Source organism: Mizuhopecten yessoensis, unplaced genomic scaffold (assembly GCF_002113885.1).
Source record: "Mizuhopecten yessoensis strain PY_sf001 unplaced genomic scaffold, ASM211388v2 scaffold8991, whole genome shotgun sequence".
Lineage (NCBI taxonomy): Eukaryota > Metazoa > Mollusca > Bivalvia > Pectinida > Pectinidae > Mizuhopecten > Mizuhopecten yessoensis.
Window position 1 is genome coordinate 832,416 of NW_018407824.1, and position 12,997 is coordinate 845,412.

A 12,997-nucleotide genomic window follows, 5' to 3' on the forward strand; every position below is an offset into this window, starting at 1 on the left:
TGTATATGTACATGTAACTGTTCTGTTTCACTGTGTCTTGAAAAAGGAGCGGATCGCTCCGAAAATTTGACAACCTAAACTTGTCCACACTGTTGGAATTACTTCTTTGCCCCATATAATATTTTAAGTAATTCGTATCCTACGGACATACCTCCATTAGGATCCAGTGTTATATGGGATTTTACCGTCTATATTACTTCTTTGACCCATGCAATATATATATATATAACATTTTGTAACCAGAAATTGGTGGGGAAATGAGAAAACCACTGGATGAGACACAAGTGATGTTATTCACTTCGTTCATTCCTTTCAATAACCGTCTCGGATAACAATTTTCATGCTTCAAAAATCCACAATAACATATTACGTCGGGGCGCATTAGTTGCCACTTAATTACAACAAGCAATGAACTTGAATTATGAATCTGTCAAGAAAAACAAACAACAACAAAAATACCTCCAACAAAGATTAACTTACCTTTGTGTTTGGGTCGGATTTTTTGCGCATACGTGTATGAATAACTTCAAATTAGCCAACCAACGTTATTTATCCAAAAAAAAAAAAAACGCGTTGTGAAGAAGAATTGAATCGTTAGGCCTAACGTTATACTGTGAGATTTATCTCCCTTGATTGTTCTTGAGGTAAAGCGCATTTGCATCCATATTTCATTCACTGGTGAAATACGGTCAAATAGCACTGCTCTAAAGCATTATTTTTACTTTATATTTGGTATTGAATTGATCAGCTTTAATATAACATATTGTCAACTTCATGTGACAGATCACATGATAATTTTGCTGCGGGATTAAATATGGCGACCTCCACTCACAAAAATTATGATGATAACTATTTTGACATGGATTGCTACTGTTTTCCATAAGAATGGATGAAAAGATTGTACAAACATGGGGACGTATCAAAGACATTTATGGATACCATAATAGATTCTCGTCTTTCCAACAGATAGTGATAATCTCCTTGTTTGTTGGATTCGCTTCCATCTTTTATGTCCGTCTGTTGACAGTTGTGTTTGTTTACGTTTTGGCTGTCCTCGCCTCAGTAGTCGCATGTCATGTTCTGACGTCTGTGCAAACCAATTTTTCATTCGGTGTTTCTATTTTACTTTTTGTAACAAAACACGAAGTATTGTTCAAACATATTTTTCGACTTGTGAAATTATTGAAAATAAACTATGAACCTGGATCAACTTCAAGGAGCGGACAGGGGCCTGGTCCGAAAGAGACCAAAGGCAAAGCAGACGACGAGTTTCATGATGCGCACGAGCATGACGAGGATACTGTTAAAAATGCAGAACTTATCATGTCTATTGGGAAAGACGCACCCATGGGTTCGGAAGAGGAAGTCAACCGTGTACCCTCGTATGACCACAATATGCATGAAGAAGATTGGACGCCTAGAGAAGAAATCGGTACATGTAAGTGGACGGACGAGGTGCGGCTATTCTCGTGTCTTGTTTCTAAAGACTTTGTAGGACCTTGGTATAGTATATTCTCCTCAGCAAGTGATTCTGTAGTGGAGGAAACACATGACATTATCAACACATGCTTTCTTGAATTATGCAAAAGATTCCAAAACCTTGATACCTACAATTTATTTGCAGACATTCTCCAGCATTATAGGCAGCACCTCCGCATGTTTCAAGTAGCTCGCACATTGTATAAAACTCAACCTCGAAGACGCTTGAGTCAGCGTAGATTGTCATCAAATCAACATCTATATGCCTCACGCAGAATTAACTCAGTGGAGGATGCCTTTGAGATAAAGTTTTCCTATCATTCAGCAGTTTGGGGAGTGGAAAATGAGATTATATATTTCAGATCAATAGTTCAGATTCTGCTGTCCCAGCTTCTTTCTGATCATCTCCACCTTTGTAATACCTCATATCTACTTTTTGTTGAGATTTTTACATGTAATATATTTTTACCCGTGATAGAACTTCTGTCTGACTCAGACTTTTTATATGAATGCATTATAAATATACTCTCTGATGAGAAAGTGTCATGCTTCGTAAATGACAATGAAATATCAGAAAGCCTGTTGGATAGAAATCTTGAAAGTGCCAAAGTAGCTGCATATCAAAATGCAGTTCAGGAAGATGTTGAAATAAGCATATCTGACCAACAGAAAAACACTGATGTACAAGATCAAAACAGATACAGTTCATCAGAACAACATCTACCCGAGAATCGCTCACACAGGTCAGATATCATAGTCATGAGAAGGTCAAGCTCAGCATCAAGCAGACATGATTTGCAAAATTTTCAGTGTGGAACTGATATATCTAATCAGAGAAAAGACCAACTAGATGAGTATGGAGAGGAACGCTCCATGCTTAGTGTAGGAAATGGGGACCATGGAAACTCCTTATACTGTGATAAAGGCCAATCTACATTGGCCCGTAGTTGTCCGAGTGACCTTGGTATTGTTTCAGTATCAGGGATCTCTGACTCTGAAGACTTTAGTGCAGAGAGTAGTGCTACAGATGATGAAGACATGCCATCAAAAGTGCATATTTACCTGGACAGTGAGGAAATCGAAGTTGAAAAGCTGGAACCGCTAGAACTACCCAGTATGTTGTTTGTGGATGTAGCCATTACAGATACAGAGACGAGACAGGAAATGAGAAGTTCTACACAGTACACATTGTACCACATACAGGTAGCTACTTAAACTTGTAGACTAGCTGTAAAATTAAATGTGCTGTATACTTTAATTTGTTATTGAAATTGAAGTCCCCACTTGTACTGTTACTTCTGTAGTATAGTTATTACATGATAATTGTAGCTTTATACTCTGTCTGTCCCTTTTGTCCACTAGGGTATAGCTTAGATACACTGTTACCTACAATTGTCCAAATTTTCATGTGACTTGTTACCTCTTAGGATAGTGGAGTGTTGCATGCTGAAATTGAGTCTAGTATATGAATGGATCCCATTACCTTGCCTTTTTGTCAGACTGTTTTTTTCTCTAGAATATTTAGAATCGATCAAGGTCTCATTCAATTTCAAAGGTTCTGTTCTTAAATTGAACTTTAATAGAATCAGATTTGAATACCTTCTTTGTGAATATTAAGCAGGTCTATCGTGAACTTGAAAAGATTTTGATGTAAAGCATTAGAATTAATGAATTAAAAACATCTTGGATTGATTGGAAATATTTTCATGCAAATGTACAATGCTTTTCAGTATGAGGCATTGTACAGCACAGAGTCAAACTCAGTGGAGATTCGCACCAGAAGTGTAAAAAGACGATTCCGTGAGTTTGTGAACCTTCAGGCTCGATTGGAGGATAATGAAGCATACAGGAAAAGTTTAAAGGGTAAGTGATGAAACTTGTTAATACTGATTAGGTAAAGTACACATAAAGGCCATTGATTGATAGAACTTTGTTAAATTGTTAATTGTTTTGAGTTCAGGTATAAGGTGTAAAAAATTACTTCAATCTCATATCATATCTCAACTAATTTTCAAAAGGAAAGTTCCAAATTCAACCTACTTGCCAAGGTTTACCACAGTAATACATTATTTCGCTTGTTCATATGTAAGTAATGTCTGTTTCAATAAATGAAAACAGTGTAATGTATAAAGTAGAGTAACAATATATTATACATATTTATGTGTAATCAAAATTGAAAAACAGAAACCCATGGTAACCTTGTTTCATAAATTAAGACCTTTCCTTAAGGTCACTATTTTTTTGTGGCTAAACAATCTTAATAACTAAAGGTTCCACATACTATGACAAAAATCCTTAACTAGGCATTATAACTTCTATTTTTGAGTAAATATTCAGCGGGGCTAGATCTGGATTCGAACCCTGGACCCTGGACTTCATATTGTTGTAAAATCATTCTCGCTGACTAATTGATTTATAAAGTATCTGATCAACAGAACTTGTCTGGCCCAACTGTGCTATAGTGTATTACAAAATTACAAGGTTGTTTGTATTGTATATAGGAAAAATCACAGCCCATCTTAAAGTTGTTTTGTGAAACCGAGGCCAGATTCTGTACCTAATCACTCTAATCTGTACATTGTACAAGTCATCAGATGAAGTTTTCATATGTAACATGTAAAGTCACCCACTGTCAGTTGTATGAAACAATACCATAAAATGACATCAAATATCGTGTGGGAAAAAAAAGATGTATATTGTTAATCCTTCGATTGAGCATATGATAAAAAATCTCAAACATGTCCCCGATCTAGCTGGTTTGTAGGATATTTGCTGAAGATTGTAATGCCTGGAAAGTGGCAACTTCCTTGATATTCTCTGTATTTATCCAAACTTAACTACATATATATTGGTTGCTTTATATGAAATTCACCTTTTGTTTTTAACTGTTACAGATGTGAAGGGGCCAAGGAGATGGCTTTCTCTACCGTTTGGAAACATGGATAAGAGGAGTGTTGAGAGTCGCAGGAAGAGTCTAGAGACATTCCTAAAGGTAAGTAAACAATGTTTTATAAATTTCCATTGAAGTGTCATGTATTTTAAATTACATGCCATTTATTGTGTCAGGAATAAATTAAACACTGTGTATGGTGTTATAATATCAATTGGTGATTTATTGTCTGAATGTTTTGCTTTTGAACTTTAATCATTCTGCAGTGACACTTTATTTTCAAAATTGAAGAAGTGTTGTAAGAAGTAACTTTATTTTGTTTCTAGTCATTGATCCAAAAGCTTGATATATGTAATGGGTTTGAGCTGAAGGAGTTCCTAGCCTATGAAGGAGATGGCCATATAGCATTTGTGAGGAAGGCTCCAGAAATATCGGTACCAAGAATAGACAAGGTAAGTTATCACTATACTTTATTTATATTTCCTTTGCAATGTCAGTATATAAACAATGGAACTAGTTTTCAGGTCATAATATTATGAACCGAAAGTGAGAATTAATACAAAAGAGATCAGAAAGTAAACGAGCAATGTGGAAAATCTTGTTTGACTCTCGTTTGAAATTATTGTACAAGAAATAGTCTATTCTGCGATGAAACCATGGTTAAAATGCTGTTCATGTCATTTTACTGTAATGCAGTGGGCATTCATATTGGCAATGAATGGCATCTGAAAGCAGTTAATGCTAAACTATAACCTATTTAAAGAGAAGTGATACATACATACGCTTTGGAGATGTCGTGAGTTCACCATTTAGTAAAGACAGCTAACTCCATGTCTTCTAAAAAAAACTATTGGAGAATAATAACTGGCCTAATTGTGGCCATTTTATTTACCCTTAACAAATGATGAAGACAATCTGATTTAGTTCCTCTGTTATATTTGCAGATGTTTGTGAAAACCATGTCGGATGTGTTTGATAAGATTGGAGAACTTTCTAATAAGGCACAAGAGGTGTTGCCAAAATTACCAGGCAAAAAGGATAACGTGTCTGAGGATGAAGAAAAGCCAGTGAAAGATCTGGACCTGATCAATGTCGATTTCAGTGAGAGTAAGGTTGGTAGATCAACCTGAGACTTGCACAGTTGAATGTAACAACAGTATAATGTTTTTCATATACAAAAAAGTATGACTTGAGTTCAACGAGGGGGATGTTGTTCATACTTTGTAAACATGGTACATGGGGTATACTTTAGATAAAAGGACCAACTTTTCAGGTTCAAGATGGTTGCCTTGGCCTGTGTTAGTACCATTTACAAGTATAACTCGCTTCTATTGGGCTGAGTTGTATTTTTTATACTTTTTAGGAGTGACACATAATGTGTTGGGGTATATACTGTACATTAAATTACCAAATCCAACTTTTTAAGCTCCTATTAGTTACTTGTTCCACTGCAGTATATGATTGGACATAATAGCCATAATAGGACTATAATTTGAATTTATTGAGCCATTGTTCATACTTTGTGCTAAATACTTCAGATCAAGTGACCAACTTTTAATTTTCAGGATTTCAAGATGGCTGCTGTGGCCTCTGATTGGTTGAGTTGGTTGAGAGTTCTATGTGGCTGACTTGGTTCATATCATGTACATTGTAGGAGTGGCACATATGGCTTTTGTATATATTAAATCACCAAGACCAAATTTGAATTCCTTCCGAAATATCTACAAACAGCCAACCTGATTTGATTGGCAGAAACATTAAGGAAAATAACTGGGGTTTTATAGGACTGACATTGCTTAGTGGAAATAATGTTTGAGTTGTATATTTCAGGACAAATGACTAACTTTTAAGTTTCAGGAATCTAGATTCAAGATGGCTGTGGTTATATCATAGCTGATTAACTGAGTCAGCTTTAATTTGTTCATGATTCTGATCGGCCAAAACATTTACTGTTAGAACCAAATATTACAGAGTAATTGGTGAACATGCAGCTGATGCAAACCTGCATCTACCATTGTAGATTGTAGAATACATAACAGTGTCTGGTTCAATTAACAATTGTTTATTTAGCAATGCAAATATATATAAAAAAAAAATGAAGTTACAAATAAAATCATGTAATATTTGATGATTAATAATGCCAGTTGATTTAGAATACGGTATCCTCTTTTTTATGTCCTAAAACAATTTCATTTACTTAGGTTTCAAACTTCCATGGAAAGTTGAACCATTACATGAGAAAGCATGGCGATACTGATTGTCCAGACATTGAAATTCCCACCACACCAGTATATGAGGATCACACCAAACTGGATGGTGTTGAAGGCACAAAGGCTGTGAAGGGCATAGCCATGCCCACTGCTGACCTCATCACTACAAAGGCTGTAGCCATGCCCACTGCTGACCTCATTATTAGTGATGTGAGTGAACAGCTGAACCATGAATCGCCCACAACATCATCACCAGATAGTTCTGTTTGTGAAGTCACAGAGGAAATGGAGATCACAACGGGTGGATATTCTAGTCCTGATGAGGAAATAGTATCTTCTCCTGGAGTAGAAACACCTACTTTATCACTGAAAGATAAATTAATAATAGCAGATGTTCAAACTGACACCAAACACACTGTGACTGACAGCCTGAACTGTGTGGATGAGAAAGTGGACCCCTCAACAGAGTCCAACCCAGCAAGTGGAGAAGGATTCACAGGTAGGTAGTACTGTGGAAGTTAGGTCGGACCAAATACACAGATTTTGTTGTGAGCTCTTGATAAACTTTAATGGGGTTAAGGATCAAGAATTCTTTCAACAATGTTTGATTAAACAAGTCGTACATGCTTTATGGTAGTCAAAACAATAGACACCTGAAATGTACTTGTTTGCTCTTACTAGACCTGTGAATTAAGTGAAATTTACTGGATGTGAGAGAGGTAACTTGTACCTTTTCAATTTTAGATGGCCATCCTAGTAAGACCGACTGTACAGATGAGATTGCTTTGGCTGAAGCTGTCATTGACCTGGCCATACAGGCTTTACAGAGTCGGGACTGCTGGGTGACCAGAGATAGAGTGGTCAGTCTAACTAAACACCTGGCTGGTACTGCCCTTCACAGGTCAGACTAGCTAAACACCTGGCTTGTACAAATGTACTGCCTTTCACAGGTATACTTAAGTGGTCAATCAGACTACTCAATAAAAGGATTTTTACTTTTTTGTTCCTTTAACTTCATATACCGGTATGTTATATAATAAACTTGAACAGGCGAATCTTGGATTTCCAAAAGATTTTCCTTCACCAGTATCAGTTAACCTTATGTCTTATACAAAGATTTTTTGTTGTAATCTTTGACATCCTCTAGATTTTTGTCATAATCTTTGACATCCTCTAGATTTTTGTCATAATCTTTGACATCCTCTAGATTTTTGTCATAATCTTTGACATCCTCTAGATTTTTGTCATAATCTTTGACATCCTCTAGATTTTTGTCGTAATCTTTGACATTCTCTAGACTTTTGGTGTAATTTATGACATCCTCTAGATTTTTGTCGTAATCTTTGACATCCTCTAGATTTTTGTTGTAATCTTTGACATCCTCTAGATTTTTGTTGTAATCTTTGACATCCTCTAGATTTTTGTTGTAATCTTTGACATCCTCTAGATTTTTGTCATAATCTTTGACATCCTCTAGATTTTTGTCGTAATCTTTGACATCCTCTAGACTTTTGGTGTAATTTATGACATCCTTTAGGTTTCTGATGATGGAGTTGGATACCCTGACATCTGAGAAGATGTGCGTGTTCTACATCAGAAAGCTTCGTGAAACGCTCTGGCCCAATGGACAGTTGTCCATGGAGGGAAGGATGGTCAAAACTGACAAACAGAAAGCAGCCACCAAGGAGCAGGCTAGGAGGTGCTTGGCAGAGTTCTTTCCAGGTGATTTCATGTACTTTTTACAAAGAGAAGCAATTTTGTAACATGTCTAATTTGGGGATGATATGTTGTTTTGAGTGGCTATGATGGCGATTAGAACATGAAATTTGGTTTGAACTTGAGACCAATAGGTTGAGAGTTTAAACCAAATTTCATGTTCTAGTTGCCAGTATAGACACACAAAACAATGTACTATCCGCATTAAACTACGCTAATATGTTTGGAAACATTGTATTTACCTTGCTACAAGTATGTAGTAAAGTACTTTGTGACCTGTGCTGGTGACATGCCATTCTGAAGCGGACTGACCAATCAGAAAGAAGCTTTCAAAAGTCAGGTCATTTGGCCCTGCCCATACTGCCAAGCACTTGATCTGTATGTTGACAACCAGAATATTTGGATTGTTCATGAATGTCCTGTTACCAAAGTTTATGACACACTTAGATTAACATTGCCAAATTTTCCATTTCCATGTCAGTATGCATGCAAATCTGTGCGTATCGACAAAATTGTGGATGAGTCATCAATAATAAATGTAGCAGAGTGTTGAATTTCATGAAGAGACGAGCTTGACACCATTTAGTTTTGGTTAGAAATGGGGTGTGGCTTACCGTTAAGTGCGATGGGTGGAGCTTAACACCATTGATCATGATTCTATCGCAGATTAGAACATGGTCTGTATCCAATCAAAACATGTGTTGCAAACAAATTGTGTTAGAATGTAAATTAGTACATGGTCTTGTTGACCAGTTAGACCAATTAAAGAAGTCATCTCCCAATAAGGAGTTTTATATTAGCGTTTATAATTACCTGGTACTCATAAGCAGTCAAATTTTGAGATATTTTGAAGACTTGTTGAAACACAAAAATTAAGTAACCAGCATTCACTGTATTGTTATTAAGTATGCAGTTACATTCACTTAAACATCAGCAAAGAATTTTAACTGATTGAAGTTTAATACCACAGGTGAATGTATGGTAAACTACAAATGTTCAGAGTGTGAGTTTTGTTTGTTGCAGACATTCTGAAACAGCTTGTAGGATCGGAGGATTACCAATTCAGTATGGACGAGATCATAGAGTCTATGGAACACCAGAAACTGAACAGGTAACATGTCCAGGAGCCTTTGAAACCTTAGATCACATGTTCAGGGGTTAGTGTGGGAGGGGGGAACCCAGGGACTTGTATTAATATTTCAGTGGTTTAAGGGATGCTGTTCACTATTATCAGTATAAAAATGATACGCTGATGTGAACATACATATTTTTGCTTTGATGTTATACCTTATGCTCTAAGGTTCCCACTATCACGATTCACAGCACGATTGAAATCTTGGTCACAATCGTAGACTAATCATGGTGATCCTATCAGATCTTGAGGTCATTGGTGGCAATCTTGTTAATCGTAGAAACTTTTTGAACATTTCAAAGTTGTTCTACGATCAACATGATCAATTGTCAATTGGGATCATCGTATCAGATCATATTACATCGTAACAAAGCGCGACAGATCACTTCTAATCCTGCTTCCAAATCGTGGTGATAGGGATCGATCTTAGACAAGACAAACACCACGCTCTGTTGAGATGTGTTGCGATCTCCCAGGATTCGTCACACTCTGTCGGGTCCCATTGCTCAAGACCTGACACGAATGACTAATGAGCAGATAGTAGTTGATACAAGAAGATGCGAGTAGATACGAGTAGTTACGTTTTTACACGAACTCACGATCTGTTATAAGTTCTTGTACCCAAATATATACCAGATGACTGATGACAGCTACCCCTCCTAGAAAGCAAAGAGAGAAAAAAACAGTCACTGTCTTCTCTGAACATTAAAAGGAGGAAATCATTGAGTTCCTCATGAAAAATGTGGTCCTGTACAGCAAACGCCTTTCAGGGTGAAAGGCGTCGCAACCACAATCGTATCCTATTATCGGTTCGTGATTAACGTATCGGAACGTATCTGCACGTACCAGGCCATCCCAATTCAGGGAACCTTATCACGATGATCGTTCAGATCGAGACCCAATCGTGATCTTGATCGAAACAATCATATCGGAATGTATGTGATCGTATCTGAACGGAAGATCCGGCAGTGACAGATCGTGACCAGATAGCAACTGAGCGCAACAAATCATATCAGAACATATCGACTTGCATCACCTCGTATCCAAACCTGAAATTTCAGAGAAATTCCACGATCAGCTTTGAAAGGCCAATCCTGGAGTTCGTAAAGGATCGCACGACATTGGGAACCTAGCATTAGTAAATATGTATGCATGACTGGTACAAATACTATTAAACATTTCAATGAGCACAATGTTTACACTTTATTCTTCTGTTCTTTTCAGGAATTTTATGTGTACACTCCTTGATCATCTCATTGAAAAGCTGTTTCCCGAGACTTCCTTGACAGAATACCAGGAAAATCTGTTAAAATGACAAATATCAATGACAAAAATCAATAGATACGTGTTTCATGGGAAAGTGCAATATAATTTAAATAGATTTGAAATGTAAAAATGTTTTGTGGGTAAACTGCCCTATCATTATACAAATAACTTAAATCTAGAAGTGTTGTAAATCTATCAAACATGTATTTTATCTTGGAGGTACTTAAGTAAGCGTGTAAGGGATGTTACATAGTTTTAAAAACTTATGGTAGTGTTTTCACTATTTACTAGTATTAATGATGTCTTGAGATAAATTTGGGTAGATAATTGAACCATTCCATCAATAAGGGTAAGATTCCATTTTGACATCATCAAATTTAAATGTCATGCTATAGACATCATTGATTTTTTTGGACCCTATTTAACTTTGGGTTCACAAGATACTTCAAAATGAATTTAAAACATTTTTATTGAGAAACAAGAAATTTTACAGGTAGAAAGAAACATGATTTAACGTGTGTTGTACATATGGATACTTAAGTGTTCATGGCGATACATAATGTATGTAGTTCTCATGTAAAAAATCCTTTACATATTTATTTAAACATGTACTCTCAGTGTCATTCCAGTATAAGTATTTATAAATACATGTATATAGGTTTTACTACAAGCAGTTGTGCTAGGGAAAACACGGCCTTGTTGATTTGGGTATGTTTCTTTTTCAATTATCAAGCTCTATGGGTTTTAAATTATTGTACAGGGTCTTCTTAGATTTAAAAAAGTGCTTAAAAAGACCTAGCATTGTAAAATTATTAAATCATAAAATGACCAAATGCCAGGCAATTTAGCAGCTATAATTAAGTGGAAACATTACTCACAGTTATAGTAAAACACTTCTTGCCTTTTCATTATTTACATTTCTTATTAACAGGGTTTTGTCATGTGACCAATTTTATTAGGAACCAAGTTCTATTTCATGTGCATATGTCTATATCTATATATATTGTTCTTATGCTTATTTTTGATGAAGATAGATGCAGAGATATGTCTATATTTCCCATTAAAAGCATTCCCTTTTGATTGATACAATCTTAGATTATGATATCATCATACAAGTACTTGTATGCTTGTTACAGATAGTTCACTGACAAAGTAATCCAATTATTGACTAGACTTTCACTGTTATCTCTGTCCAAGTCCGGTTTGTGATAGAAATATTTTCCAATATTTTTAAGTTGGTTACTTTGAAGTTTATCAAATCAATATGGCTGAGAAAATCGATATCAGATTTGTTGAAACAGGTGCTGAATCTTAATTGTTTTGCTCAAATGACAAACAGTGAAAGCAATCTTCCTATTCAGGGAAATTAAACTAAACCTGTAATTAGATTCCATTGATGTCTTTTCTGAACTGAAATATTGGCCCTGATGCCACTTTACTGTGATTGCGGGGAATGTGGTTATTGTCTGCAATAGTTTGATTGTCACAGGCTCCACGGTCCACTGCACGTCAGTGTGGATAAGGGGAGATAATCTAGCTGATCCTAACACTGTCCAGTACACAAACAGTCAATACTCTCACACATTTACAAAGGGATTACACTGGTAGAACTATTCCTAACTCTATTTCACAGATGTATCCATTACCATAGATATACTACAAACTCATTAGTGTCTCCCATATCAGCTGAATTAACATCTTCATGATCTGTATTCAAACCTTGTATCTACATACCGGGTAAATAGACATTGATACCATTAATGATTTTTGTGTAATTTCGTGTTGGTGTAGTAACTAGAAATGTATCACTGCCTTGCCTACCAACTACTGCTGCCTTACCCACCGAACACAAAGTGTTACAGTCACCCCTACAGTATACCATACCTAACATACAGAGCTATCATCTGTAGTACCATTCTGGTTTTTATATTTCATTATGTAAAGCAGCTAGAGTTAAAAGTGATAGGTAATGCTACAGTTAGTTCATAAGTGTGAAATTAAATACTAGGAATCATTTGTAATTTGCAACACTACCAATCATCATATTTATGCGAGTACATTTTACTAGTATCGGGTATGTGTGCAACATTTTTTAATCTAAATATTTATTGTTTATGTTGGCAGGCTATTTGCATTAGGAATGAAACTATGTAAATGTATGAAAATAATATCTCTTTTGAGGTTCAAAAAGTTCCGATTATAAATTCTGGAAAAGTGTTTGGGTGTATAAGGTGGCAGTACCCAAATCAGATCAGTACCAAAATTGGATCACTTTTTGCAAAAATACTTATAAATCAATAAATG

At 35.9% G+C, this 12,997-nt stretch overlaps 1 protein-coding gene across 1 annotated transcript; it reads left to right on the plus strand.

The window, feature by feature from the left end:
- Positions 1 to 713: 713 nt before the first annotated feature.
- LOC110457009 (sorting nexin-19-like) lies at positions 714 to 12,997 on the plus strand. Its single transcript, XM_021508094.1, has 10 exons — positions 714 to 2,682; positions 3,210 to 3,342; positions 4,374 to 4,471; positions 4,696 to 4,821; positions 5,314 to 5,481; positions 6,571 to 7,078; positions 7,324 to 7,480; positions 8,117 to 8,301; positions 9,319 to 9,406; positions 10,652 to 12,997. The coding sequence occupies exons 1-10, from the start codon at positions 886 to 888 to the stop codon at positions 10,740 to 10,742; spliced, it is 3,351 nt and encodes a 1,116-aa protein (XP_021363769.1). The 5' UTR covers positions 714 to 885; the 3' UTR covers positions 10,743 to 12,997.